Here is a 26,932-nt window from a genome sequence, read left to right as displayed (position 1 = left end):
CACCCTAGTCTGCTGTGGATGTGGGTTGTTAGGATTTGAATGGTTAGCTGAGGACGTGCACAGCTCATTGACCTGCCATGCAGAACCTGAGACATTGTTTTCTGAGGTGGTTGTATCACAGTCATAAAAAGAAGTTAGGACTGGTGATACTCTGTTCTGTTATCTGTTTTTTTTTTTTTTTTTTGTTTCAGGAAATTGTCAGCAGGATGTTTTCCTAGAAAAACTCTTCTAGTGTTTAGTACAACATCTTTCAAAAGTGCCTGCATGACAGAATTTGCTAGCTATGTCAAGGTAAAGTCACATTTCAGAGAGGCACAGTGACCATCGGGGCTGAGAGTCAGCATTCAAAGTCTGCTTTGGCAGTGCTTTCTCTTAGGCTTTCTTTGATGTGTGTTATCTGTGAGCTGGCCAGATCTGCCACGGGCTTTTTCATTCCGGCTTCAAACATAACAGTTGTCAGATCTGCTCTGGAAAAATCAGGTGTTCCTACATGTCTTATTAAAATATGTTAGATGTAAGATGAGTAAAATATCAATGGGAGAAAAAAAAATCCTTGATGGTGGTGCCACTGACTTCACTCAAACTCACAGCTGAGCCTGCAGGTTGAGTTGAAATGTAGGAGCTTGAAATCAGACGGTCACATCCAAAATAGCACTCAGTGTTTCCATTTCCCACACAGGCCATGGAGGGTGATGGTACACAGCATGTGACGGATTTGAGATCTGTTTTTCCTACATTTTTGCCCACCAAATCACAACCGTGCACAGGATGGCACTTTGATTGCAGGGAATGGCACCTTTGTGACATTGCAGGGGCATTTGTCACAGAAGCAGAGGAGAAAAAAATACATAAAGTGTATGACTTACACAGTGAGTCAGTTGTGCTGTCCATGTAGACAGGATCACCTTAGTGCCAACCATTCATTCTTTTAAACTGTGTTTATGGCATCTAAGGGGGGAAAGCCAAGGTGAATTGTAGCAAGTTGTTTTGTTTTTAATCCTGTTTGGTGCTGTTTACCTCTCTCATGCTGTTTAAATACAGGTGTGTGTGTGTATGGAGGGGTTGTGTCAGCTTAGCCACAGCTAACAGCCAAATTTAACACTGAAATTTGAAAGTGAGACAGGTTTTGCTTTTTTTTATTTTTTGTTTGGTTTTTTTTGTTGTTTTGATTCTGTAAAATTAATTTAGTGCTGGTGAGAAGCATGTACAGACATTCTGGAGACTGAAGCTCTTTGTCCTTGTTGCATTTATGTCCTGACAGGGCAAAAGAGACCCTCTGCAGGTTGTCTGGATGCTGTAGTCCCTTCCATCCCTGGCTGCTGCTGGCAAGGAGACAGTGGAAGGCAAAGGAAATGCTATGTTGTGGGAAGGCAGGATTTATCCTTAGCTGCCACTGGTTAGGGCTATGCACTGGGAGAAAATCTACTTCTGTGGCTGATGTGCTGCACCAGGGCTCGGGTGAACTGCAGGGAGTGGAGCACAGTTTGATCTGCTCTCGAATCTGTTTCTCAACCGACCTTATGCCTAGTGAAAACCAGGCAATGTCAGCAAAAAGAAAAAAAAAAGTGAATCAGCTTTAAAACTCGTGATTTACAGTAGAAAGTTAGGAAATGCAGAAAAATGTATCAGAGATACTGATGATCAAGTATGTTGCCATTTGTGCAATATTGTTCCTTTCCTGTGATTAGGACACCAACTGAATATATTAGTTTGTTCTGTTTCATTGTTTTTTGTAAAAAATAACAGCTCTTGCTTAGTACAGACTGAAACACTTTTTAAAAGGAAATATTTCCTTTATAGTAATTTAAATTGAAACAGGAGACTTTTGGCCTTTATTGTTGTGGTATTGACATAGCATGATAGGAAGCATGTGCTACTATTGAGGGTAATTGAAGACAATTTAAAAAATACTGATGTATAACAAAATCAAAATTTTGAAATAAAAATGCCTACAACTTTACAGTGCAGGATTCATTGTGGGGAGAAATAAAAAAGAAAAAAAAAAGAAAGCCGAACTATATCCTGCAAGTCAAAAATCAAAAAGTTGGCATTCCAGGTGAAATGAAAGGTCTGTATTTGTCGTCCAAATAGATGAAAAATTAAAATAAAATTAGAGAGGACATGGAACCTCCTGGCAGAAACCAGCTGCCAAGGAGGCCCTGACTATCACTGTCACCAGTGCTTATCCTTACAAAGAGTAGTCTGAGAAAATAACAGAAGGATAAAGTAAAAATTAAGCCTGCTGCTGTTCAGTGCTGTTCAGTGCAGTGTACCCTGAACACATGGTCCAGTCCAGGTTAGCTTATTCTCTAACTGGGCACTATTCACACTGACTGGTTAGGGTGTCTGACTTAGCAACCTCCTCCCTGGAGTCCTTCTGTAGCCCATGAAGACACAGAGTTCCTTCTGGAAGGAGGCATTGAATATTGCCTGCATCTCCTGCTGGACCAGTGTCTTCCTTGCTCTTTGCTGGCTTTGGTGGTAGGCCAGGAGGCCATCCTCCTGCTGATGACTGGATGGGGTCACTCCCTCTTCTTAGTGACCTCTCCTGCTTGGGCTGCTTGAGAATTTAAATAGGGACGTGGCTTAGAGGTCTCTGCAGATTAGATCCAAAATGCTCAGTACAGTGCCAGATGAAGCCTTTGTCAGGAAGGCAAAGAATGGACACCTTGCTTGCTGGTGGGGAGGTTTCATGGGTAGCAGCACCGTGGCTGGGAAGGGACAAGAGAAGGTAGATCCAGCAATGCTGGAAGGTGGGAATTTCATTGCCTATTGCTGGGGGGGATCAGAACAAGGACAGCACGGTGCCCGACCCAGTGAGAGTAGCGGGCATGAGTAAAGGAGGTTGGCATGAGCTGTTGTCTTGGAAAAGACCATGGTGTACACTGAACTTGGAGGTGACATCCAATGAGAGTGGGACGAGTTACTGTGACTGCACTTCTGGTTTATTTTTGTCCAGGGGAAGAGAAGTATTGTCTTTTGTATGAAGTATGTTTATAACTCAATTTCTCTTCTGACTGATGCCTTGCTCCACGGCCTCTTGTCCTCCTCCATCTGGTTTCTATTGTAGTTTTAAACGAGGACAATTTGGCTGTTTGGCAGAACAAGCGGGGTCTGTGTGACACCAGCTGCCCCTTCCAGCTTCTAAGCCTTCTAAGCTTCCAGCACAGTTTTAATTATAGGAGTGTCAAGACTGTATACCATCCCTCCCCCACCCCCCATCTCCTTTCTGTGCCTACATGTACAGCCCCTGCTTCAAATCCCTATACACATCTCATCTTCCTTTGGGAGAGACCCAGCCCTGTGATTTACATGCCCTGTAACTCTGATACAGACCTGTTGTAAAGCACATGCCAGAGCCTATACCTTCCTGCATTCAGGGTTGGTCCCAGCCTCAGTTCATCAGGAGCCACATCTGAAATAATCCTACCAGCTCAGAAACTCCTCGAAGTGGGAGAGAGCTGCTCACTATTGTTCTAACCTTACCACCCCCAAAAGCCCAAAAGACTAAGCTTTGTAGGAGATCAGAGCTGCTCAGGAATGCCAAAGCTACAGGTCATGCTCAAAGAAAACATTTATTGTGCTCCAGCTCCATACAAGTGCTGCATTTAGGGGCTTGATTTGCAGGAAGTTGATGTAGTCCCTTCACCTCCAGGGATCTGAGGTTGAAGTCTGTAATTTTCAGTTGCAAGTGAAAAGTGTCCTATGTGTTGTTTTTTTTTTTTTTTTTTGACATTACAAAATTACCAGAAATTTTGGCATGACTGACTGTTTTTCTTCCTTTGAGCCAAAGACCTGGTATGGCAGGAAATCTTGTACATGATGAGTGAAAGGCATTGGCAGAGATAAATGAGAAGCCCAGGGTTTAAAAAGCAAGGAAAAATGCAGGGCTGCCCTAAGAGATACTGGCAGAGTTCAGTGCATATTGTCTATTTGCAAACTATATGGTGTCTCTGATGTGGAGTTTTCACCCACTTTAAAAAGTGGGATGAATTCTACACATTTGGTACAGATCGTTCCCCTCAGGCCCCTGTTTTTTACTTACTAGTCCTCAACAGACAGATCTAGCCTTCTCTTCTTCTTCTGCATAGGCGGTTTGCTTACCTGCCTGAGGCCTCTTGACCTCATTTACTCCAAGGAAACTTAGAATTCAGCCAAAAAATGGTGTGATTTAATAGAACTTACTTTCAAGAGGTCAAATTAGTCACAACAAACATCAGCATCTGCAGTTTTAGTTGGTTTTCTTATTCTTAACACTGAGGTTTTAAAAAGTATCTAATAAAGGATGTTTTGTGCATGGACCCCATTTTTTGGCAGCCAGGCACAATTGTATGAGCCTTGTCTCCATGAAAGACTGTTAGCCTTTAAACAAACCATATAACGTGACTATCATGATCAAATATGTTTTCTGTTCAATTAATTCTTCTTTTTTCATGTTGCATGGAGTTCAATGGTTTCTATTCTCTGACCCAGATAGATCTGAGGTGAACATGGATCTGCCTATCTTTCATTTTTGCTGGTTACATGTCATTTATTCTGAGAGCGCTAACGAGAAGGAAATTTTAATATGCCATGTATGCATAACTTGTGCCATAAAGATGTTAAAGCCTGATTTTCCAGAAATGAAGATGAGGCCTGAAGTAACTTCTTTTCTTTTCTTTTCTTTTCTTTTCTTTTCTTTTCTTTTCTTTTCTTTTCTTTTCTTTTCTTTTCTTTTCTTTTCTTTTCTTTTCTTTTCTTTTCTTTTCTTTTCTTTTCTTTTCTTTTCTTTTCTTTTCTTTTCTTTTCTTTTCTTCTTCTTTTTTATTTTATTTTTAGCATTCTCATCATCATATGATCTGAGTTCCCTACTGCAGTTCCAGATAATCAGGACTTACTCAGAGACAGGAAGATCCTCTTTCTTTGATGTGTCACTTGGACTTTTCTTGGAAGGGCATTAAGGAAATTTCATACTACCTTTTTTTTGCTCTGTCTCCTTCCACACTATTTAGGCTCCATAGGAAGTAGGTTTTACATGCCTTGAAAGGAATGCTTCCAAGGTTCTTTCCTTTCTGGAAGGCTCTGATGCACCTTCCCCACCAAAGTTTTTGAGGAGACAATACCATAACTCTGTGACCGTTGTGTACAAAGCTTTGAATCTGTAGACTTCACCTGTTCTCTTTGCAATTTCATGGTTTCATGAACACTGTTGTAGGCTTAGGGCCTCTGCCATGAGCTCCACCCAACAACCTGGGGGTCTTGAAAATCAACACAAAGGCTTTGAGTGTGACACAGCATGACCAATGTACCCATGCTATGAATGCATGCTCAAAAAACCCATAAAGTCAATTTTTCCCTGTTGTTTTGGAGAAGCTCTTTTGACTGAGAAGAATTAGACTATTTGGACCATTCAGGCTTCCAAGTAATCACTGAGACTTTGTGTACTCCTGCATTTGGGCTGGCCAAAAGACAAGAGAAGGAACACACAAAAGCACTTCTTCTGTACTTCCCTCAGCAAGTCAGGAGGCAGAGGGGCAGGACTTCCCTGACTGACTGGCTCAGTAGCAGTGTGTCACTGAGGTGGGTGCAAGCTTGGAGCCCTTCTCACCAGAGCCTGTGCCCTGCAGTTCTTGGTAGGGACAGGTCCACCCATGAGCTGGCTCTGGTCTCAGTGGCTCCCATGAGAAATAATAAAATGATGAAAATTAATAATGTACCAACTGTTTTTGTTCAGGTTATCATTGGAGTGCTGTCTCTGGATGCCATCTGATGAAGCACATGTTAATATGTCGTTATACTCCTGAACTTTGAGCAGAAGAACTCAGGGAAGGTCCAGCCAGAGGCATTGTCTCCAGGGTGTCACAAAGATGCAGTAATTGCTATGGCCTGGCTTTCCAGTCAAATCTATGGCTTAGCTGGTTTCCCTCCATACAGCTTTTGAAATGTGCAGTGCAGCAGAGTCAGCATTAGAGCAGGGAACTTTTGACTTGTGCATTTACCGACTTTGGTGCCTATGGCTCTGTGAAGTACTGCATTAAATACACAGTAGTTTCTAGCACCTAATAAGGAAGGGCTTTCTTACTGTTATTGTTATAGCTTGGGTTGTTATAGTACTGGGGACGGGGAGGCTTGATCTGACCAAGAGAATGGGGGTTCTTATACCTATATAATGGGAAAAAATAAACATATACTTTGGGTCCAAGTCTGGATGTAAATGTTGTGCCTCAGGCTCCTCTCAGCTTTAAGGCTGGTTAAGTCTTTGTCTAGTTGTACTGATGGAGTTCTTTTGAAGCCAATGTCAGGTTTTGTCAGTGTGCAGATCTAGTCAATATTTGAACTTTGTACCCCCTCAGTGGGATTTATGAGCACTAAACTGTGGGTATGTAGGCTTATATGGAAGTGTGAATGCTTCTCTGATTTTTATCCAAGCCAGTGAGACCTTTTGGCATAATTCAGCTAGGCTGGAGCTCTGTACTAGGGAGGGTGGAGGTTCCCAGGACCTCATGCTTTACCACATGCTTTCAATTAGAATTAAAGTGCTTTTATTTTACTTTGGAAGGAAAAGGAAGAGAGGGAAACCCTACCTTTCTTTTTGCTATGTTACTGTGACTTCAGAGTCAGTCATAGTCACATGTCAGTGAGCGTTGCATGGCACAACCACAACATATCCTCAAAGCCACTTTGCAGGGGTTATTTTTTATTTGCCCTGTATTTGTATTTCTCTCATTGCTATACCCTTCCCTGCATCCTCAGAGAGCGTCTGCTATTTTTTCATGGAACTGTCTCCTCTGTGGTGGCTTGTGGGAGCTGTCAGTGTGTATTCATTGGACATTTTGCTTTCCTCTCATAGTCCCTTATGTACTGAAGAGCTGTGCAGAGTTCATTGAGACTCATGGCATTGTGGATGGGATCTACCGGCTCTCAGGAGTGACATCCAACATACAGAAGTTGAGGTAAGGGCAACATTTGGGAGTGTCAGAGGGATTCAGGGACATTGCTCAGTACCTGTTTGGTGTTAGTCCCTCAGGTACAGAATGTGGCCAACAGGGCTCCACAGTGATGCAGAAGATAAACCGTCTTTGAAGCTGGTAACAGGGGAAGATAGCATTTTAGGGATTAGCCCAAAAAACCCTATGTCTCCCTCTGCATCTTTTAGTGGGAAAGGCATGGAGGGTCTCAGCACAAATGCTGAGTTGCTTTCTCTCACTTTGGGACAAAGCAATCTCTTTATATCAGTTTGAGGTCCATTCCCTGTGTTAGGGATGATGAAGGCTGACTGAAACCTCAGGCCCTGAACCTGGGACACAATCTGGGCCAGCCTCCAGGGATCTGCTTTCCCATTTGTTTTTTCTCTAGCTGTAAACAAGTACTTAGGGTAGAGTACTGGCCTGCTACCACTCTTATTCACCCCTATTGTTATGTTTCCATATTGTTTCAGACAAGAGTTTGTTTCTGACCAATGCCCAGATCTGACAAGGGAAGTTTATCTCCAGGACATCCACTGTGTGGGGTCACTCTGCAAGCTATACTTCAGGGAACTGCCCAACCCTCTCCTCACTTATGAGCTCTACAAGAAATTCACGGTGAGACCCTTGGCTGTTCTTATGCCTCTCCAGCAGTGAGGATGAGCTGCAGATTCCTCCATGACAGCTGTTTGGGATTCACTCCAATGTCCTGGCTTCTGGTCCATCTGTCCATATAAACACTTCTCAGTGCTCTTCCCTTCTCATCTCATGTTGGCTCTCTTTCCCTGTCCTTTTTTCTTTTCACCATTTCATGTTTATTTCCTTCAGTTTGCTGTTTCCTCCGCTTCATCTTGCTCATTTTTTCACCGCATTGCTTCCCTGCTGCCTCTTTTCTCCCCACTGTGCATCTCCTCCCAGCACTACTAATTCTATTTCTTTTCCTCATTATTGTCCATTGCTGAGAGTCTTCTGGGCCACCTGGGCTTGTGATCATAATCACAGGGGTGTGGTTTCCTTGTCCCTATCCCTCCAACTGTCCCTGACACCTGCACAAACTGATTTCCCAGCCTATATGTAAAGCATCGATTTTTTCTGCATCTGTCACATTTTTCATACTGTTTGTTGGACTGCAAATGAGTATATTGGTTATGCCAGATACAGCATATCAGGTCCATCATGATCACGTTATAAATATAAATGGCAGAGGAAAGTGGCAACTGGCCAAGCAGAAATCTCTAACTTTGTTTAAAAAGATTACAATTCAAAGAGAAGTTACTTGATTCTGGAAAACAGCCATACATTATACATGGATACAGTTGGAGCTTAGGAGCTGACTGCGGGGGAGCAGAAATACAAGACCACAAACGTCGAATTTTTAAGAGACTTGGCTAATTTTGATGTCAGATAATATTTTATTAAAAGGTGGCTCAGCAAGCTTTGCTAGTTATTAAAGCTGCCTATTTCTTAGCACTCTAAATCTACTTTCACTTTTTTATGACATCAAAAAATTTGCACCCCATCATTGAGGCTGAAATCTTGTGTGCTGAAGGTATGCACTTTCAGCTAGAAGAATTCACAAACTTCTCAAGGTAACTCATGTGGGGGATGGGAAAGATTGTTTTCACAATGTTAGAAACATCCGTCCTTTGTTAAGAACTTCTGTCATTCTACTCTTTCCCATTTGCTTGGGAGGAGGAGACAGTCACTGCCAAAAATGTCAGATGTTGCAGAGAAGTTCTGCAACATCAGGTGTTGCTGTCTGAGTTGCCTCTGTCCTGAAAAAAGCACTTCCAAGTGACACTGCTGTGGCACAGGAGGCACTGGGAGAGATCCACAGGGTCCTTACAAGGAGACACTCTCTAAAGACTCCCTGGTCTGGGAAGAGGCATTTGTGTAAGGAGTGCTTGCTATGCAGCAAAGCTGGATGGGACCAGCCAAGCAGGAACTTGCTGTAAGAAGTCAGACAGCTGTTAGGGACATGACTCTGCTAGGGCTGTGGGGTGAGGAGTAGAGTGGCTTGCTGTGCTGCCTGACAGATGTGCAGTAATGTTAGGTGTTTTGCTGTTCCAATGCTAAATTTTTAACTAAGATTGGTCTTTGTTTCAGGGTGACGTATAGCCAAATCTTCAGGGAAAATCTTGAGCAGATTTGAAATGTTGACCTGTATCCTCAGGATAAAAGGATTCTGAAAATATGGAGTAGGATTGCTGGAGACAGTCAGGAGGAATAGGATCTTGAAAATACAGGGTATTATTCAGCCTTTCACTGTAACCGATGAATCTCATTCTTGTTGGAATTATTTGGCTGGTGTCTCCCTGGCTATCACTACTGATTTATGAAAGAAAAAATGCTCTAAAGGAAACATTAAGATTTAGATAGAAACTTTTTAGGAAAGAATATTTGCTGAAAAGTGAAGTTTTGGGATGATGACTTGCAGATTTCCAGTAGATACATTTGGTAAATAGCTTTATTCAAAAACAAAAGGGAAAACATTTCTGTAATTGAGTGTTTCTTTTACAAGTAATTTCTAAAGGAATTGTTTCAACATTACATCAACACATCTAACTACATAAAATGTCTTTCAGAAAAGGGTTAAATAGTTTAAAATTAAATTATAATTTCTGTAACTAATGTTTGAGTGCAATGCTTTTGGTCAACCTTGAACGGTTGTTTTCTAAAATCTCATGCCAGCTTCCCAAAATGTTACCACTTTGGGTTGACCAAAAAAGGTTTCTTTTTTAATCTCTGGATTTTAAATTTTTCCACTTAACCACAAAATCCATTATTCATGTAAGCCTGCTCAGTAGGGATTTATAATTGGTAACCCAGCTGACAGGAAGCACAGTCAGATACCAGGAGGAAAGAAAGAAACAATTCCCCAAGGAGCAGAAAACTCACTAGGAAGGTGTGTGTGCATAGGGTGTCTGAACAGGGAACAGTGGCAACTGTACCTCAGCAGGTGAGTGCTGGTAGGAATAAAGAACACATGCTAATCCCAGCCTGACTGAGCCAGAGCTGTCTCTGAGTTGGGATAGGCTGAACTGTTAGTCACCAAAGTGATTCAGACATTTCTGTCTAAGGAAAATCAAATTCTTAATGATTAGGGAGGGGTTGGCCTTCTGGTCATCACTATGTCAAGCTCTCAGTTGTAACATCCTGGTCATGACCTCACTGGCTATAAATTTTTGCCAGATGATTGCCATCTTGTATCCTAGTGATGGATGTTTGTTTCTCAGGACAGATAAGTTGACTCTGCTTGGCTTGTTCTAGCCTGGGCATAGAGAGATGAAGTACTCCCACAGAGCAAATCAGCTCTAGGAGGTCAAGTTTACCTTCCCTCTCTCTCTGGACTTCATTACACTTGTTAAGCAGGGCTCGTGCACTCCCAGAATCACTAGAGGAGTTGAAAAAAATCTTAAATGGCATAAATTCACATACCATGATGAACAAATATACAATAATTGGAAATACTGGTTCTTCCTTGAATTCTGTATTCTGCTGCTGTAATCTGCAGTTTTGAAGGGCTCCTCAGATTTCAAAAGCACAGCTTATGTAGGTGAGACATGTGGCTTGGAGGACTGAATGGGTCAGGGCCTCAGAGAAGCTGATATTTGCTTGCTGTCTTATTATTAGGTCTTTGAGACCTGGAAGGTTGAATATGGGAATTAAAATGTGCACCAGGGAAGAAAATACTGTTTACAAACTAGTTTAAATCTAATGCTTTAGGTGCACCAGTTTAATTGTTTATTTCTCTCAGTCTCCATCTTTGGACAAGGTTACAAGATTGCAAGAGCTCTTATACTTTGGATTTCTAGGGGGGGGTTTGGTTTGTTTTTGTGGGTTTTTTTTGGTGTGTGGGTTTTTTTTTTGTTTGTTTGTTTGTTTGTTTGTTTGGTTTGGTTTTGGTTTTTTTTTTGTTTCTTTTTTTTGTTTTGTTTTTTTTGGTGGGTGGGGGAGGCTGTAGCCCTGTGTAAAATCACTAGAAGGAGTTAACCTGCCTTTTGTTTGGGCACACCAAATACACGTGCATGTCCTATATACCTAACCAGTGAGCTCACTTGTTTTGATCTGCCATCATTTCTCTGGTCTGGAAACTGGAAATGTTTGGTTAGCTGATGGTTGTAGAGGAGAACTGATCTGCAGGGAAAAGGGCAGTGACAAAACCAGCAGTGGTAGTGTCATCATGGTGGATGCTGTGGTGGCTGCTGCAAGAAGAAGCTTCTCTAGCAGTGGCTGGTAGTTTCAGGTTCATGATGTTTAAGTGACAGGTGGCTTGGGAAGGGTTGTTTCCTTTCTTTCCTTCCCTAGAAGTGCTGACATCTCTCTGGAGGCAAAGCTTATGCTGGCAGTGTGGGTCACAGCATCTTACTTTGAAATCTCTCCAAGCTCCAGAGGCTGTCGGGTGGGTAGGAGAAGGTTCCCAGGCAGTCATGCTCTGTTTGAACTGGCTGGTGGCTTGTCCTCCCCCAGCACAAATACTGAGAGGGAATAGCTGAACACATGAATACCAGTGCAGTGAACTCCTAGGCATGCTGACAAAAGCTTCTCATGGCTCTCTGAGGTCTTGGTCTGTAGATATTTGCTCAAGACTGAGATGTATAACCTTGGTTCTGTCTAATCCTGAGTATAAGAATTTATTAATCTTCTGGGCAGGGACTGTGTTAAGATTTCTTCCATCATGAAGGATGCAAACCCACACAAACAATCCCTTTATCGGTGTTCTTATGACAGTCAAAATAGTGCTTATTTTGAATACAGAACATGTATATCCAAGGTGCTCTTATAACACATCTTAAAAAAACGTGTTTTATTTTTGACAGGTTATTTTTGGGGGTTATCATTGCTTTTTGCTTTTTCCATTATTTTCACTTCTCTGTTTCCCCTCTCTATTTCACCCATCATTGCCTAAGTCAAAAAAGGGGAAAAGAACAAAAAAAATCCCATTAAAAGAAAAGCAAAACAAACTAACACAAACAAAAAAAAACCCCTGTAATTTGTAATTGAAGGTCTAAGTCCTTGAATGCCCCTCTCCCATAAATACTGACCACTATGTAAGGGCATGGTGTGCTGAAACATGGAATAACAGTGCAAGAAATCTCTTCTGTGCTGGGGACAGAAAAACTTCTTCCAGTAGCTCTGTATGGTAACAAGAGAGCATTCCTTCTGAGAAAGGGTGTCTTGTGTGACCCTTCTTATCCCTCGTCCTTTCCTCTTGAGTCCACTGCCAGGGTGTACGGTGTACTCTTTCCTTGTATCCCTGCAGGAAGCAGTGTCACGCTTCCCCAAGGATGAGCAGCTGGCACGAATTCAAAATGTCATCCAGGAGCTCCCACCATCACATTACAGGTAAGATTGTGTCTGCAGAGGTGCTGAGGATCAGCATGGTGACTGCACTCTCATCAGGGAATATTGCCTGCAATAGCTCTGGTATTACTTTCCAGAAATCAATTTCCAAAGGCTGAGTCACCATTTCCAAATCTGACAACAATTTATCTAGCATTTAAATACGAACAAACCTTTGTTAGAGACAGAACAAGGTCTCCCTGTTTCAGTCTTACCATCCTCCTTCCCCAAGTATGACCACTGTGGCAGCCTTGGGCAGTGTCTTGATTGTGGTAAGGAGAAGATGATCTGCTGGAGGTGCTTGAGCAAGAGCTAAAAGCTCAGCTTTGGCAGCATCCCATTCCCTCTTTCACCCATCTGCCATCATCTTTGCTCCCATCATGCTAAGGATAGTTTGGTTCATGCCCCACCCTTGGCCATACCAGAGCACATCTATTCAGGTATTCACTGTCATCCCATGTAAATGCTGGTGCTGTCTCCTCTGCCCCATAAGCTTTGTTGTGCCATTGCAGACACTTGGGGAGGGGACTGGGCTGGTCCTGGTCTGAGCCTTGCTGTCCCAGAAGGCAGGCATTGGAAATGTGACACGTTTTTCTTTCTTTGTGTGAAACTACTGCAGAACATTGGAATACCTGATCAAGCACCTGACTCATCTGGCCTCCTTCAGCAGCATGACCAACATGCACACTAGAAACCTGGCCTTGGTGTGGGCTCCAAATCTCCTCAGGTACCGTAGAGATTCCTCTAATCCAGAGCACCATGCAGAGCTACAAGGGGAGTCACAGCATCTGAGCCTGATGACCTGTCACCTGAGGGAAATGCAAAGATAGGGAAAAGCTGAACAGCTAAAGGGAAGAGCATAGCAGAGCAAACAGCTTTTTTTCCAGGTTGAAAAATCTAAAGTTTCACTGACAGCATCCATGGAAGCTTGTGGGTTTGTGTGTTTCTTATTTTAAAGTTGTTATTTGCAAGTTGAGTATAGATTTAGAAATGAGGACTTAACTCATAACTTGGGAATGCTAATGACATTTTTGTTGGTGCCAGTGCTTCTGCAGCAGGGCAGCAGGAGACAGCAAGGATCAGAAGGGAGAAATACAGGGCAATAATATTACAGACCTGTTCCCAGCTCTGCTTGTGCAAAAGTGAGATGAGCTTGCTGGGCTTGAAATGGCAGCCAGTATCAGATCTCAAGACCACCAGCTTGTTTTTCATGTTTGTTATGCCTGGCACTCTACTGTGAAGAAGCCTGGATTAGATGCAGACAGGGGTTTGGCTGCTATGTTGTAGAGCTAAGCAGAACAAGGAAAAATAGCATCTGGGGAAAAAAAAAATCCCAAAAACCCTTTATATCTTGTCAAAATTCCCTTTCCATCCATCCAATACCCCTGCATTTAGAGGAATTAAGTATTCCGGGAGAGTCCAGGACTGCAGCTGGTGAGGCAAGGAGGAGGGGAGGGTTGCAGGAGAGGGGTGATGGCAAAGCCATCAGGGTAGCCCTGGGCTGGCAGGGGACATTGACTAGAGAAGTACAGGCCTGAAAAGCATGCTCTAAAGAGGTATCTCATCCTTCTGAATGACAAAAATGGCAGAGCAGGTTCTGAAAATGAATCAAATGTTGGCTCTATTGAATATCATAAATTGGGCCTTTACTACTGAGACATTTTCATTCTATCATGTGTCCTTGTAAAAAAAAAAAAGAAGTCTGTTTTTCCTTTACAATCTTTCATAAGTACAAACCCCAGGGAGGAAAACAAAGGAGAAAGCAATGCAACTGCAGTCTCCTTACAGGGTTATCCTCTTGGCAATGCCCCAAGCTGTTATCTAACGCACCAGTCATTAACTTTACAAAGGATCCATTGCCCAAAGATAATTTCTTCAGAAACACCTTGGCAAGATAAGGAATTTTCATTTGCTGAGAGCAAGATTGAGAATGTGGGAGCACAGAGGGGCAGAGAAGACACTATTGGGGTACATGGCAAAGTATTGAAGAAGTTGGCATGGGGAAGATCTGAGCAGGGTCTAAAGGATTTCACTGAGAGGTGATTGAACCACTGAGTAGGGATCTAGAATCAGCATTTGAAGGCTCCTGTGTTGTCTTTCAGACCCTGCCTTGAAATAGGTAAAATAGGAAAAAGGGAGAAGAATGGAACTTGACACTAGTCACAGTTTTACTTGCTGAAGAATGTAAAAGCCAAGTGGAGCAAATAACACATTCAGGAAAGGAAGTAGCAGAGGTGGCAAAGAAAACAGAGAAAATAATTTTTTAAAGAGTGAAAAGACAAAGAGAGGGTGAGGGCCTGTGAGGGAATGAGAGGAATAAGTACAGTAAGAGTGGGGAAATCATCCCTGTTGATTTGCTTGCAGGAAGAAATCTGGTCTGTCTTTGACAGGGGCTGTGTGTGGCAATGCTCATTACTGGTACCCCTCTTTCCTCATGCAGGTCAAAGGAGATTGAGGCAGTTGGCTGCAATGGGGATGCAGCTTTCCTGGAGGTGCGAGTGCAGCAATTGGTGATCGAGTTCATCCTGAACCACGTGGATCAGATCTTCAACAACAACAGGAAAGCCAGCTCTCCAGAGAACATTGGTAGCAACCTCTCTGAGCCACTTACCAAGTCACTTGCTATGTAGTTCAGCTGTCCCTTCAACTATTACTACAGGCACAGTAACCCTTGCTATCACCACAAACTTCCCCAAAGACACCTCAAGCCCAATATCTCATTTCTCTTGTCTTCTTCATCCCTATCTTCAACATTTTCTTTTTGAATACTAGCCTCCTTTAGTGTTTTCTCAGGTTGCCTTATGTCTCATCTTTTGCATGATCTGATGTGGCTTAACCCTTTCCACAAAAGGAAGACCACCAGATTGATTCTCAATCTTTGTCTAAGCTTTCTCTCTAAGTCCATCAGCCACAGTCTCGGCTCTTCTCTCATATTCCCCCAGTTACAATTCCTCATTCCAACAATACCTGCCCTGAAGCGACTGTTTCCACCCAAGTCAGAGGTCACACTCCCAGGCACTCCCAGGAAAAAAAAAAATTAATCCTGTGCTCCAAAAACTTGTTCCTAAGGACATTTTATAAAAGAGATTTGTTTTTTTTCCTGGGACATCAATAGTTTTCAGAGATGCTGATTTTGCTGTTTAGTGATGTTGGCAAACACTGGGAAGTGAGAATGAATGGATCCACAGTGACCTCATGTAATTGCAGAAATATGCACCTTCCCATATTATGCACTTGAAAGACTTCTGATACCTTCAGTACTTAGGCAGTATCTACCTTTGCAGCCCTGTGTCAGCTCATTCTGCCCATCCTTACCTTAACGTGGCTTTGCCACTGCCCCCATAAACAGACACTTTCAGTTCCCTGGGCTATCAGTGACACTGCTTTCTGTGGCCTTGAAATGGATTAGAAAGTTAAAGTAATGCTGGTTTTTAGGACAATCCCCTGCCCTGAAACAAGACAAGGAGAAAGATGTGGAAGTGAGAGAAAGAACTGGGCACCAAATTTGGATCAAGGACTTAACTGCTTCAAAATCAGGGGTGGGTGGGGGCAGAATGGAGGAAGGGAGTAGGGAGGAGTAAAGGGAATGTGTGAATCCTGGTGGTTTTCAGAGACACGTCCTTCACACAGAAGCATCTGCAGCAGAGGAAGCAAATCCATACAGCACAACCTTTGGCTGGCAAGCATGGCTCCTGCTGGGAATATACTCAAATAGATAAGGTTGCTGGGGAGCTGAAAGGCTTATCTGACAAAAAGCTTTTCTCCCTGCACGTGCCACTTCTTTCCCCCCTCCACAGGAGATGTTCCAGTGAAATAAAGTCATGAAGCTCTTGCTCTCATCTCTCCTCACCCCAGGCTGGAATGTATTTTCTTGTTTTTTAGAGAGTGCATCGGTTGCGAAAAGTTTGACCCTCCCCTCAGCCTCTCTGCCAATGAAACTGGTGAGCCTAGAAGAAGCCCAGGCACGGAGTCTGTCTGCATCCCATCCTGCTCGGAAGGAGAGGAGAGAGAATAGCTTGCCTGAGATTGTGCCTGTAATTGGGTCCCTCTTCCACACAGTTGTTGACCTTCCTGACAGCAAGTAAGTGCCATGAGGAGTTTAAAGCACAACCAAAATAGTGCAGACTCCCCAGCGTAATTTGGAATGATACTTTTGTTAATGTGATACCCCCACACCTGAGCTCATATGAATCTACTGCCACTATCCAAAGAAAATTCAGTGTTTTCTAAAGAGGCAGAGCTACTCCTGAGAAGTACTGCAGATGCTGAGTTCATGGCTTCGCTAGTTCTCATCTCCATCAGGGCAGAACCTCAGAGACCTCCTGCAGGGCAAAATAATTTTCTCTGCATCCTTGTGCCAACTCAGAAGTTGGCTAAACATGGGATGAGCATGGAGCAGGTTGGGGCACAGCTCATCTCCAAGTTCTACCTGCTGGTGCCACTGACCTGCTCCAGGTTCTTCATGCTCCTGGTTCCCCTGCAATTACACCCAAGAAGGAAGGCTCTTTTTCACTCCCAGCATGAAAAGATATTTACATAGTGGCACCTACGCCAGCTATGTCTATGCCAGGAGAAGAGTCTGATTTCAGCTGAGGTTGCTGCAGTTGTTGGCACAGCTGCCCAGAATAAGTATTTATCTATTGGTCTATCAAACTGTTAATATATAGCCACTCTACTGCCTGGTTCTGATCGATTATAGCCTCTGCACAGGAGACTCATTAATCTACTGACCCAGAAAGCACCAGAACAGAAATATTTATTGTCACTTGATATATTAAAACAAAAAGGAGTCATCTAAGAGAATACTGGCAAGAGGATAACCAGCTTAAGACAAAAGGATGTTTGTCCCTCTAGAGTGCCTTCTCCTTCATCATTTGAAGAGAAAAATCCTATCCCCAAGATAGAAACAGTCCCCTTTGTAGTACTGATTTGTGCTTCTCTGTGTACTCATCAGAAAGAAAAGCAGAAATATGGAGATAGAAAGCCCAATGTAGAGAACAAGACAGGAAGATAAGAGAATTCTTTCTCTGAAAGAAGGGAGATGGAAGGAGGAGTCAGAATGAGTATGAAGGAACTGAAACAGAGCATCATGAAGAAATATGTATACAAGAAAAAAATGCATTAAGACAAGCAGCTTCTTTCTGCAAAAGCTGGGATTTCCAAAGAGACATAGGGAACTGCTGTCCCACTTCCTCTGACAGTTATGAGAAATTGACTTATTTCCCTTAAACCTCCTCCTGTTTGGTTAGTACATTATACTTGCATATGAGTATATAACACCTATGATTAAATTAATGTTGGCATTAATAGCTAGTTTTCATTAAGGTATCTTTTTATTTTTTCCATAAGACATGGTCTTTAAAGCATAACTTTGTACACTGAGTTGAAACATAACTTGTGCACAGTTCCATCAGTTCCCTGGAATTTATCATACATTGTCATTAAGACCTGTTAAAAAGACAATTTTACTTTGCTTTATTGCAGGGTAGCCTGAGCCTTGGAAACCTCTCCTTTCTGGAGACAAGTATGGTTGATTGCTCCATCACTGTTGCTGTAACATGATACCAGAGCCAACTATGTGAAGGCTTAGGTGTCTTTCCATCCATGAAAAGTTAAATCAGCAGTACAGATAAATAACTTACAGCATGACTGCTTCCTATGTAGCCAACAAGGGTTGTTTGTATAGCTGTGCCTCGCATGCTTTAGAATTAAAAGTGGTGTGAGAAGGAAAAAATGCAAAGTGTTGAGGGGAGACAGCTCAGATGCCTTTGAAGGGGCCTTTGGAGGGTATTAAAATGGTAAAATCTCTTAAGATTTGGTGACCACCTGAGCCTTTTTTCCTTCTAGGAGGAAATTATCCACCAAGTCCAAGAAATGGAAGTCAATATTTAATTTGGGCCGCTCTGGCTCAGAATCAAAGTCTAAACTGAGTCGGAATGGGAGTGTCTTTGTAAGGGCACAGAAGCTCTCTGGTAAGAGCACTTTTAAGCTGAATGTTTTGCTCTGAGGCTTTCTCTTGTGCTGTTAGTAGCATGGAACAATGTGTATTCACTTGCCACTAAAGCCATAGACTTGAGATAGACTAATGGGGTCATACTTGTTGCCTGGTTTCATGCGCATCTCATTTTTCTGTGATGGGAAGAAACACCCTTCCAGGAAACATCCTTCCAGCTACAATAAATACTGCATTTTGGTACCTGATACATGGGCTCCTGTTGTCCAGCTGTTAAGTCTGGGAACTAGAAAATGTTATGTAGGTTTGGATTAATCCACTATTTCAGCCAGGAAATCCCTTTCAGGAAAGAGAATGAAATCTTGCAATTTCAATGAGGATTGTTTGGGCAAGCTTCAGTCCATTTCCCTAAACTTCTTGTCATCCCATTCACTTTTAGTGTTTCCACTTGGTTTTGGAATTTTCCATTTTCTTTCTTTTCATCCTTTCATTTCCTCACCATCTTCTCCTCACACTTTACCTTTCTTCTCCAATGTCAGGATTTTTATTGGATTAAATTTGCGAAGTTTAGGTCCTCTTCACTGCCCCTTATTCCATCTTGGTCCATTTGGTTGTAGTCACTCCATTTCCACATTTCCTGGGATTTTTCCATTGCATTTTATTTGATCATATCTGTTTTCCAGAGACTTTGTTAGACTTTGTTGTCTGATTTCAAGATTTCTTTCTCTTTCCTGAAAGGAAATTTCATTCTCTTTCTATCTCCTAAGGCTCATTACACGACACTGGGTGAATGGCTGTTCTTCTAGGCTGTCCTTCCACTAAAGGACATTAAAGAACCAACTGCATTCAGTGTCTTTGTGAAAAGCAAGGCACCAGGGGTGCCTTCAGCTCTGGCTCTCAGCACTTTGAGGGAAGCCATTGCTTTTGCAGGATTTACAAGAGAGAAGTTGTGTTTTCTCCTGGCTGTAATCCCAAATTCTAACCTCTCCTGTGTTGCAATCTCTTAAACACTCTGCTTCCTAGAAAATCACATGGCAGTGCCAGTTCCCACTGTTAAGAAATGATGACTCAAGCTCTAAAAATCACGAACTTGACTTAAAAGTAATCACATTTTTAATAAGAAAGAATGCCTTTTTAATTTGAATTCATAAAGAAATGTTTTGAGTTTATATATTCTAGATTTTTTTTGTATCTCCAAGTCAAGGAATTTATTTTCTATAGGGAGATGAAGGTGGATTTTTTCTTTATATAATCTCATGACTCCAGGAGCTGGTGTTTGGAGGACCTGCCTAACATTGCAAGACTTCAAATAAAGTAGATAAAATTGGCAACATTAGCTACCACCACATATAAAAGAGACTGTATTTGGATCAGAAATGAGCATGAAGCCAAATGCTGGATCCAGTTCTTTTTGGATCCCTGCCTTCCCCATGTTTTGCATGTACAGATGGTCTCACACAGTGTGCCTAGACAGACTTCCAAATAGCTCTCTGTCCTATTTTGATCACAGGATCACCTTCTCACCTTCATAAGGAATACTCTTGTCTTAAAATAGTGCTAACCCAAGGAGGCCCAGGAATGATGGCAGCCCTGGAGATCATGGAGGCTGAACCGTGTTGCAAGGACAGTACTGAGTGACAGTGGGTGGGTCATTTTCACCAGCAGGACACACAAATGCACAGCCGTGGACAGAGTTTTCAGCACTGCAGCAGTGCCTCTCAGAAGCTGCACTTCTGTGCTGCTGTGTTATGTTTTTCAGTGCTCTCTGCTTAGAGGCTAATGTGAGGGAACAGACGAAGTTGCTGCGAAAACTCAGCACATGTTCTAGCACAGCTCGAATCTGTGCACACAAATCTGCAAGTGACCTAATATGTGACTTACACAGCTCCCCAGCTTGAATTCTGTTCCTCCTGGAAAGCAGAAACAGTGCTCAAGACATCGTGTTTTATGAACATTAAAAGTAGCCAGGGCTCCATATAAATGTAAAAAGTAGCTGGAGTTTCTCCTATGCTCACATGAGAGTCAGAGCCAGAAGCCTCAATTATATAAACAAATGAAGTCCAACAAGCCTGCTAACTTTCTGCTTTGCCTACTTTTGTGCAACTTTGTAAACAGCAAACTTTACTCTCAGACATTTTCCAGAACTCTATGGATGCTTTTTGGGCTGCAGAGACTAACTTGTCTTCCTTGCCAGCTAAATTTCCCTACCTCCCTTCCTTTTTCAGAGCAGTAACAGCTACAAGCTTCTAAAACCTCTCAGGAACAGACCTGTACAGTGTATAGTAACAAATGACAGCTTGTTTCTGGACAAGTAAGTCCAGTGAGGATGGCCAGCAAAATAGGTCACTTACTGCCCTCAGAAATTTCCCAGAGTTCCTGCTTGAGGCGGGGTATGCTCATGTCAGCAAAAGAGCTGGGAGTGCAATGCAAAAATAACCCAACATTTGCTATCAGGAATGAGAGGTGAGAAGGCATTTATGTCAGTTTAGTTAGAAAGTCCCCCACAACCAATAGTGTGATTAAGTCAGGGAGGGGAGTGGCACATGACAACTTTGAGGATGCTTAACTGCTTCAGAGAGGAGGTGGTGTTGGCTGGCTGGGTTAAGTATAGCTCTCCACATGTCCAGCAGGTGCAAAGCTGTTGTTAGCACTCGCAGATCCCCAGCTGTGTGGACAAGTGTTGTGGGTAATAAGCCAAGTGTTGTAGATACATGGGGGAATGCTTGGAAATGGAAAATGTCTGCGTGGCATGCCTGTTTATATGTATACAGCTTTTGATCTTTATGGGCTGAAGCCTGCAGAGCCACAGGATCTAATACCTGCTTCTAAAACCTTTTTCCACAGAAAAAGCAACTATTCGGCCTGCAAAGAGCATGGACTCATTGTGTTCCCTGCCAGTGGAAGGTGAGACATCCACAGCCTGCCTGTTAGGGGGAAGGATTGCAGCTCTGCATTTTCAGCAGCAGGGATCACAGAATGGTTTGGGTTAAAAGGGACTTTAGAAATCTCCTAGTTCAAACACCCGTGCCATAGGCAGGGACACCTTCCACTACAACAGGTGGTACCAACACTTGAACAAACCTTGAACACTTCCAGGGATGGGGCATCCACAGCTTTTCTGGACAGCCTGTTCCAGTGTCTCACCACCCTCAATGGATGAGCAGTCTGTATCTATCTCACCATGGTGTGTATCTTCATGTACTTATGCCATGGTTGCTGACGTGTGTCCCCACCTCTGTGTGTGTGCATTTTTGGCTGTTTTCTGTGTTGTTTATCTCAGTGTATCCACCTAAGAGTTACCACTATGTTTAGCTGCACCTTTATTGGCAGTTGGACTGCTTTGATTTCCTTCTTGGTTATTCTGGACACAAAACTCCCATTCATAGATGAAAAAGGCTTACAAAATGCCAGTACAGCCTGGAGTATGCATTGTGGGCAGTGTGTGATAGTCCTAGACTTGGCTGCATCTGTTGGAGAAGAATGTCTAATAAACGTCTGAGCTGATTTCCACTGGAGGGCATTCAGTCCTGTCCTGTCTGCCCATTTTGAAGGAAGCCCTAGGGATAGAGCACGGAAAGTCTTCAGTGCCTGTTGTCTCCATCTATCTGGGAACATGTGAATGTTCACCAGGGCAGGACTCATCCCTGGTGGGGTTGAGGAGGGCTCCTCACAGAGGAAATTTTGTTTGCATGTGCTTTTCTTCCTACTGACTAGGTCCTATGTTCCCATCTCTAGGGGAGGATGACAAAAGCAGGTTCAAACGGTCAGTGACTACTGGAGGATTCTTTGTTCCCACCAAGATACGGACAGGAGGCACAGGCAGCTCATACGACCTCAGCAAGGAGAATGAGTGGGAGCGGGAAGGATCTGCCATGGGGGCCAAAGGAAGTCCAGAGCTGGGTGGGGAGAAAGGTCTTCCCCAGACACTGCAGGTGAAGTCACCCCCTGAGCAGCTGAAGGTTTTCCGGGTAGCAGAGGATGCTGAAAATGATCAGGCTTCAGCCAAAGGAGTGCTCATGTTCTACACGTCTGAAACAGCCACCAAGTCAGGCTTTCCAAGCAGCCTCTTTCCCTTGGAGGCCTCTCCTCATCACCAGAGGAAAGCCCTGAACATCTCAGAGCCATTTGCTGTCTCTGTCCCACTAAGGGTATCTGCAGTCATCAGCACCAACAGCACACCCTGCCGCATGCCCACCAAAGAAAAACATTCCCTTTCCAGCCTAGAGGAGTTGTCTTCTCTGGTGGAGAGCACAAACCCCTCTGCCCTGGAGGCAGGGACCCACACAAAGGCAGAACAAACAGCAGAATGCAAGGAGAAGCAGCTGGGGCCAGCCCTGCAAGTGGCAGCATCCAGAGGTAAATTGTGTTAAGGAGGGGGGTATGTATTCTCAGCTGGGCTGCTGGAAGTGCCCTGCAGCTTGGTGGTGTGGAGGTTTCTCCAGCTTGAGCTTGTGGCAGGAAAGAAACCAACCTGTAGCAGGATGGGTGTTAAGGTCAGGATGGTGCTTGTTGCAGTAAGGAGCCTGGGGAGGTGGGCGACCTTGCAGGAATATCTGGTTGTGCTCAGAGGGAGCTCTCTGGCTTTGTTAGTTGGTGTTGGCCCTTGGCAGCACTGCTTTGTCCCAGGGCACAAGTTTTCAGTCTCAGGTAGATACATTCATTTGTGTTTCTGATCCAGGGTCTCATCCTGAGGAGCTGGTGGCAGCTGGAAAACCAGAGTCCTTAGAAATGCCACAGTCAGCAGCAGAAAATCAGGAGACATGTGGGCAAAGCAGCTGCACCAGCAGCCCCCAGCAGTCCTCAGAGCAGAGTCCCACCTTGGAACAAACACCGGCATTGGAGTTCCACAAGGTACCACTCCCAGCAGGGAAAGCAGAGCAAGGACAGTTCAAGATGAAGGATGTCTTCTCAGAAGGCAGATGTGACCAACAGGAGATTGAGATGGCTAAGACAGAAGAAAGATCGGACCTAAGAGATGTGGTAAGGAAGAAGGCATGAGAAAGGTGGGGGACCATGTCATGGTAGTGACTGGGAGGTTGTTTGAAGTTTCATTGTGTGTCTGTAGCTGTGAAAACTCAGTCTATAACTTAGGCAAAGCAGCACCAATGACTGACCATGAACTGGTTTATTTCCCTTCTGTGAAATCACCATGTGGTGATTTACCTTTACATAACTACCTACTGTCCCCTTTTGGTCATATTTTCCTATAACTGTTCAATTTCAGTCTGTACCATCTGTCTGCTCTGAGACTCTCCAGATGTGAGACTGTCCAGATGTCTGAGCATTTTGACCTGTGGTCTCTGAATTCCCTTTCTATTTTTGCTGTCCCATTTGTCCTGGACAGCCTGAACAGTCCTTTTTACTCCCATTCTCTACACACAATTTAATTTTTTTTAATTCTTGCTATTTTTTGCCTCCTCTGTATCTCCAGCAAGGCCTTTTCACTAAGTTTCTTACAGCAGTACTCATCTCTGGACAGCTATTTAAAGATCTGTTGGCATATCTCCTTGAGTAGATTATTCATTCAAGTGTGTGTGCAGTTTGGGAATTCATATTCTTTGGCAAGGCCAAGTGAGCCTGAATGGGAATTGCTGAGAAATGGGTTGGAACATTCCAGCTACTTATTCAGCTCACTATTTCAGTATGTCTGTCCTAGGCCTCCTTTTGGCTGCACCTACCTCAGACCTTCTCCTCCATAAACCCACTTGTTTATAGATGTATTTCTTCCTTGAACTGCTAGCAGTCTGTGTGTCTGTGTTTCTGTAAGTGTGAGTTTGTTCATCCAGGAGCCTGGCTATTCTAGGAGGGCTGTTTGGGGAAGATCAGGGGTATTTAGTGGTGAGTTGTGAGCTCCCAGGTGATGTCATTTCTTCTGTTTTTCAGACTGAGGAGGACCCAACGAATGCCCTTCTGGAACCGCTGTGGCAAGAGATACAGCAGGAACTGAAAATTATTGAACCTGAAGAGGAGCTTTTGCTCTTGCCAGCAGCAGTCCCCAAGACAAGCTCAATTTCTGAATCCTCTCCTTCAGTACAAACAGAGAGTCTTTCCTCTGGCCCAGGTCAGAGTCCAACACTTGATGAGCAGAGATCTGAAAGCAGAACATCACAGGTAACTCGGATGCCTTTATTTGTTGCCAGTGCCATGGAGCAACAAGACAGCCTCCCCAGCTGCCAGTCCGATGCAGTTGCACAGCAGAGTGGTGCTTCAGCCCTGCCCAAACTGGGCGGTCTTCCAACAGGCTCAGCCACTCCAAAGAATCACCAGTCAATGGTGGAGAGCAGGAGTGAATGTCTCACTCCTACCCCAGACTGGAAGCTTCATAGTCAATCAGAATTTAGTGAGATTTCCACTAGTGAAGGATTATCTTGTTCCAAAGGAGCATGTCCAGACTCTGGGAAAGAAAAAGATGGCAGTTACCAGCTCCAGAGGGAAGAGGATGGTGTTACCAGAGTCCCAGAGACTCAGAGGGAGAACCATGAGATAATGACTACTGATGGAAAGGACACATTGTCCTCCAAGGCACTGAGTGGAGCTGGAATCCAGGAGGTGAAGGAAGGCAGTGCTGTTAGCAGAACCCAGAATGCTGTTGACCAGGATGATGAGGATGCCTGGACAGATAATGTGCAGAGCTTAGAACTTGTGGAGCCTTGGGAGGATCACCAGTGGGTTACAAGCCCTCTCCATTCCCCCACCTTTAAGGACATTCAGGAGATTACCCAGGAGATTCACCCACAGAGCCAAAGAGCAGAGACTGGCCTTTCTCTTAGACCGCGGTTCAGTCGCAGCCTCTCCTTGGACAGTAAAGACACAGTGCTGAGTACGTGGACTATCCCATTCTCTTTCATAGATGCCACTGACCAGCAGAAGCCATATAGTGACATTCTGCATTCAGTGACTTGTGAGCTGTCCAAAACACAACCCATGTCCCCCTCTGCTTCGGGCAAAGCTATGCAAGATGAGAATGGCCCAAGTCCTCCAGAAGAACCTTCAAAACTTGAGTACCCCCTTATCAGGGAGAAAGCACCAGGTGAGAAAGCAGGACCCTTCAAAGTCACTCTTTCAGAGACAGAGGGAAAGAAAGTGCATGTGAGCAAAGAAAATCCCTGGAGCCCAAAGCCTGAGTTGTCTTTGCCATACCAAAATAGCCCAGGCAGTTCTTCACAGACTAAGAATGCAAAAGCGGAGCTACCCATCTCTCAGGACACTGCCCTGAGAGGAGAGACTGTCACCAAAGCATTGTGCTCTGCTGCTGAGTTACAGCTGAGTAATAAAGGTGAAGAAACGCCTCACAAAGTAAAGACCAGGCCTTCATCCCTCAACTTGGATTCACTCCTCCCAGCCCCAGATTTCTTCACATTTGAGAGCCTGTCCATGTCATCTGCCCCTGGGAACCTCCTGTATGGGCAGAAGGAAGTAAAAAGCAGTGATTCTGTCCCAACCCTGCTGACACACTGCCCTGCTGCCAGTAGGGGTGTTTCCTGGGGGTCTCGTTTCAATGCCCCCATGGATTTAGACTTGGATTACCTGGCAGTGGCCCATGCCACCACTGGCCGTCGTAACTCTGCCCCTGTCAGTGTGTCAGCAGTCAGGACCTCCTTCATGATTAAGATGTGCCAGGCTAGAGCGGTACCTGTGATACCGCCCAAGATTCAGTACACCCAGATCCCCCAGCCTCTGCAAGCTCAGAATGCTGCTCCAGCCACTGAGAAGAAGGAAGCAGAAGCCAAGCAGGCCATCAGGCAAGCTCCACGGGTGGCATGGAGCCACCTGGAGGCCCCCAAGAGCCCACTGACAGAGAAGAAAGCCAAAGCAGAGAAAGAAAACAGTGACCCTGCTCAAAAGGACTCAGCCTGTCCTTGGCATGGCAGCCTGGGCCTTCCACTGGAGCCGTCTCAGTCCAGTCATCACCCTGCTCTGGATGCCCCTGTTCTGCGCCGAAAGCGCACCTCTGATGGGGAGACAGCTGGAGATAACCCACAGTCTTCAAAGATAGAGAGGCCATCAGGGTTCTCCAAACCCTCCTACAGATCTAGGCCTGGGAGGCCCCAGAGTCTGATTCTCTTCAGTCCCCCTTTCCCCATCATGGACCACCCCACCTCCTCAGCAGACTCCAGGGTGCTGTTGTCACCCATCAGGAGCCCCACTCAGACCACCTCTTTGAGCCCCATTTGTGGTGATCTGTCTGACCCTGCGCGGACACCACCTGAGGGGGTGACACTGCGGAACAAAATGACCATCCCCAAGAATGGCCAGAGACTGGAGACTTCTACCAGCTGCTTCTACCAGCCCCAGAGGCGCTCTGTGATTCTGGATGGACGAAGTGGGAGGCAGATTGAGTAGCAGCTGCTTCTCCTATTCCTTTTCTGTGATGCTTGGCATGGGAGTGTCCAAGACCAGCTCTGTTGCAATTTTGCTGTTGTTAGAACTATTCTGCGCAAGATGGACCTGAATCCTTTATGGTTTCCTGCAAAGCTTTTGCTATGGAAGGTCATAGTATCTTTGTCTTGCTTTTCATTCCGTTTTTTGCTCCTGCCTAGTCCCTCATTTGTCTGTTTTTTTCATAGTAAGCCAGTCCCTGGGAACTTGCATTTCTCACACCTGTTTTCTAACAAGCCCTGTGAAAGTCTTATCCTCTCTATGGAAAAAAAGGAAAAGTAAATCTCTGTATAATTAGAAAATAGGGCTGAGA

At 44.2% G+C, this 26,932-nt stretch overlaps 1 protein-coding gene across 1 annotated transcript in view; it reads left to right on the top strand.

Annotated features, from left to right (window-relative positions):
• The window catches only part of ARHGAP31 (Rho GTPase activating protein 31), a 56,157-nt gene extending 29,574 nt beyond the window's left edge, over positions 1-26,583 (top strand). Inside the window, exons 2-12 of the mRNA XM_062512748.1 lie at positions 6,830-6,932; positions 7,418-7,562; positions 12,208-12,290; positions 12,907-13,014; positions 14,728-14,873; positions 16,170-16,368; positions 18,135-18,259; positions 21,085-21,144; positions 21,976-22,596; positions 22,919-23,220; positions 24,124-26,583. Coding sequence (XP_062368732.1) covers positions 6,830-6,932; positions 7,418-7,562; positions 12,208-12,290; positions 12,907-13,014; positions 14,728-14,873; positions 16,170-16,368; positions 18,135-18,259; positions 21,085-21,144; positions 21,976-22,596; positions 22,919-23,220; positions 24,124-26,583 — 4,352 coding nt within the window. The remainder of the gene's footprint in view (positions 1-6,829; positions 6,933-7,417; positions 7,563-12,207; positions 12,291-12,906; positions 13,015-14,727; positions 14,874-16,169; positions 16,369-18,134; positions 18,260-21,084; positions 21,145-21,975; positions 22,597-22,918; positions 23,221-24,123) is intronic.
• Positions 26,584-26,932: the final 349 nt, after the last annotated feature.

This window comes from Cinclus cinclus, chromosome 2, assembly GCF_963662255.1.
Source record: "Cinclus cinclus chromosome 2, bCinCin1.1, whole genome shotgun sequence".
Taxonomy (NCBI): domain Eukaryota; kingdom Metazoa; phylum Chordata; class Aves; order Passeriformes; family Cinclidae; genus Cinclus; species Cinclus cinclus.
Note: the sequence above shows the minus strand (reverse complement) of the source record. Positions and strands in the feature narration are given on the sequence as shown.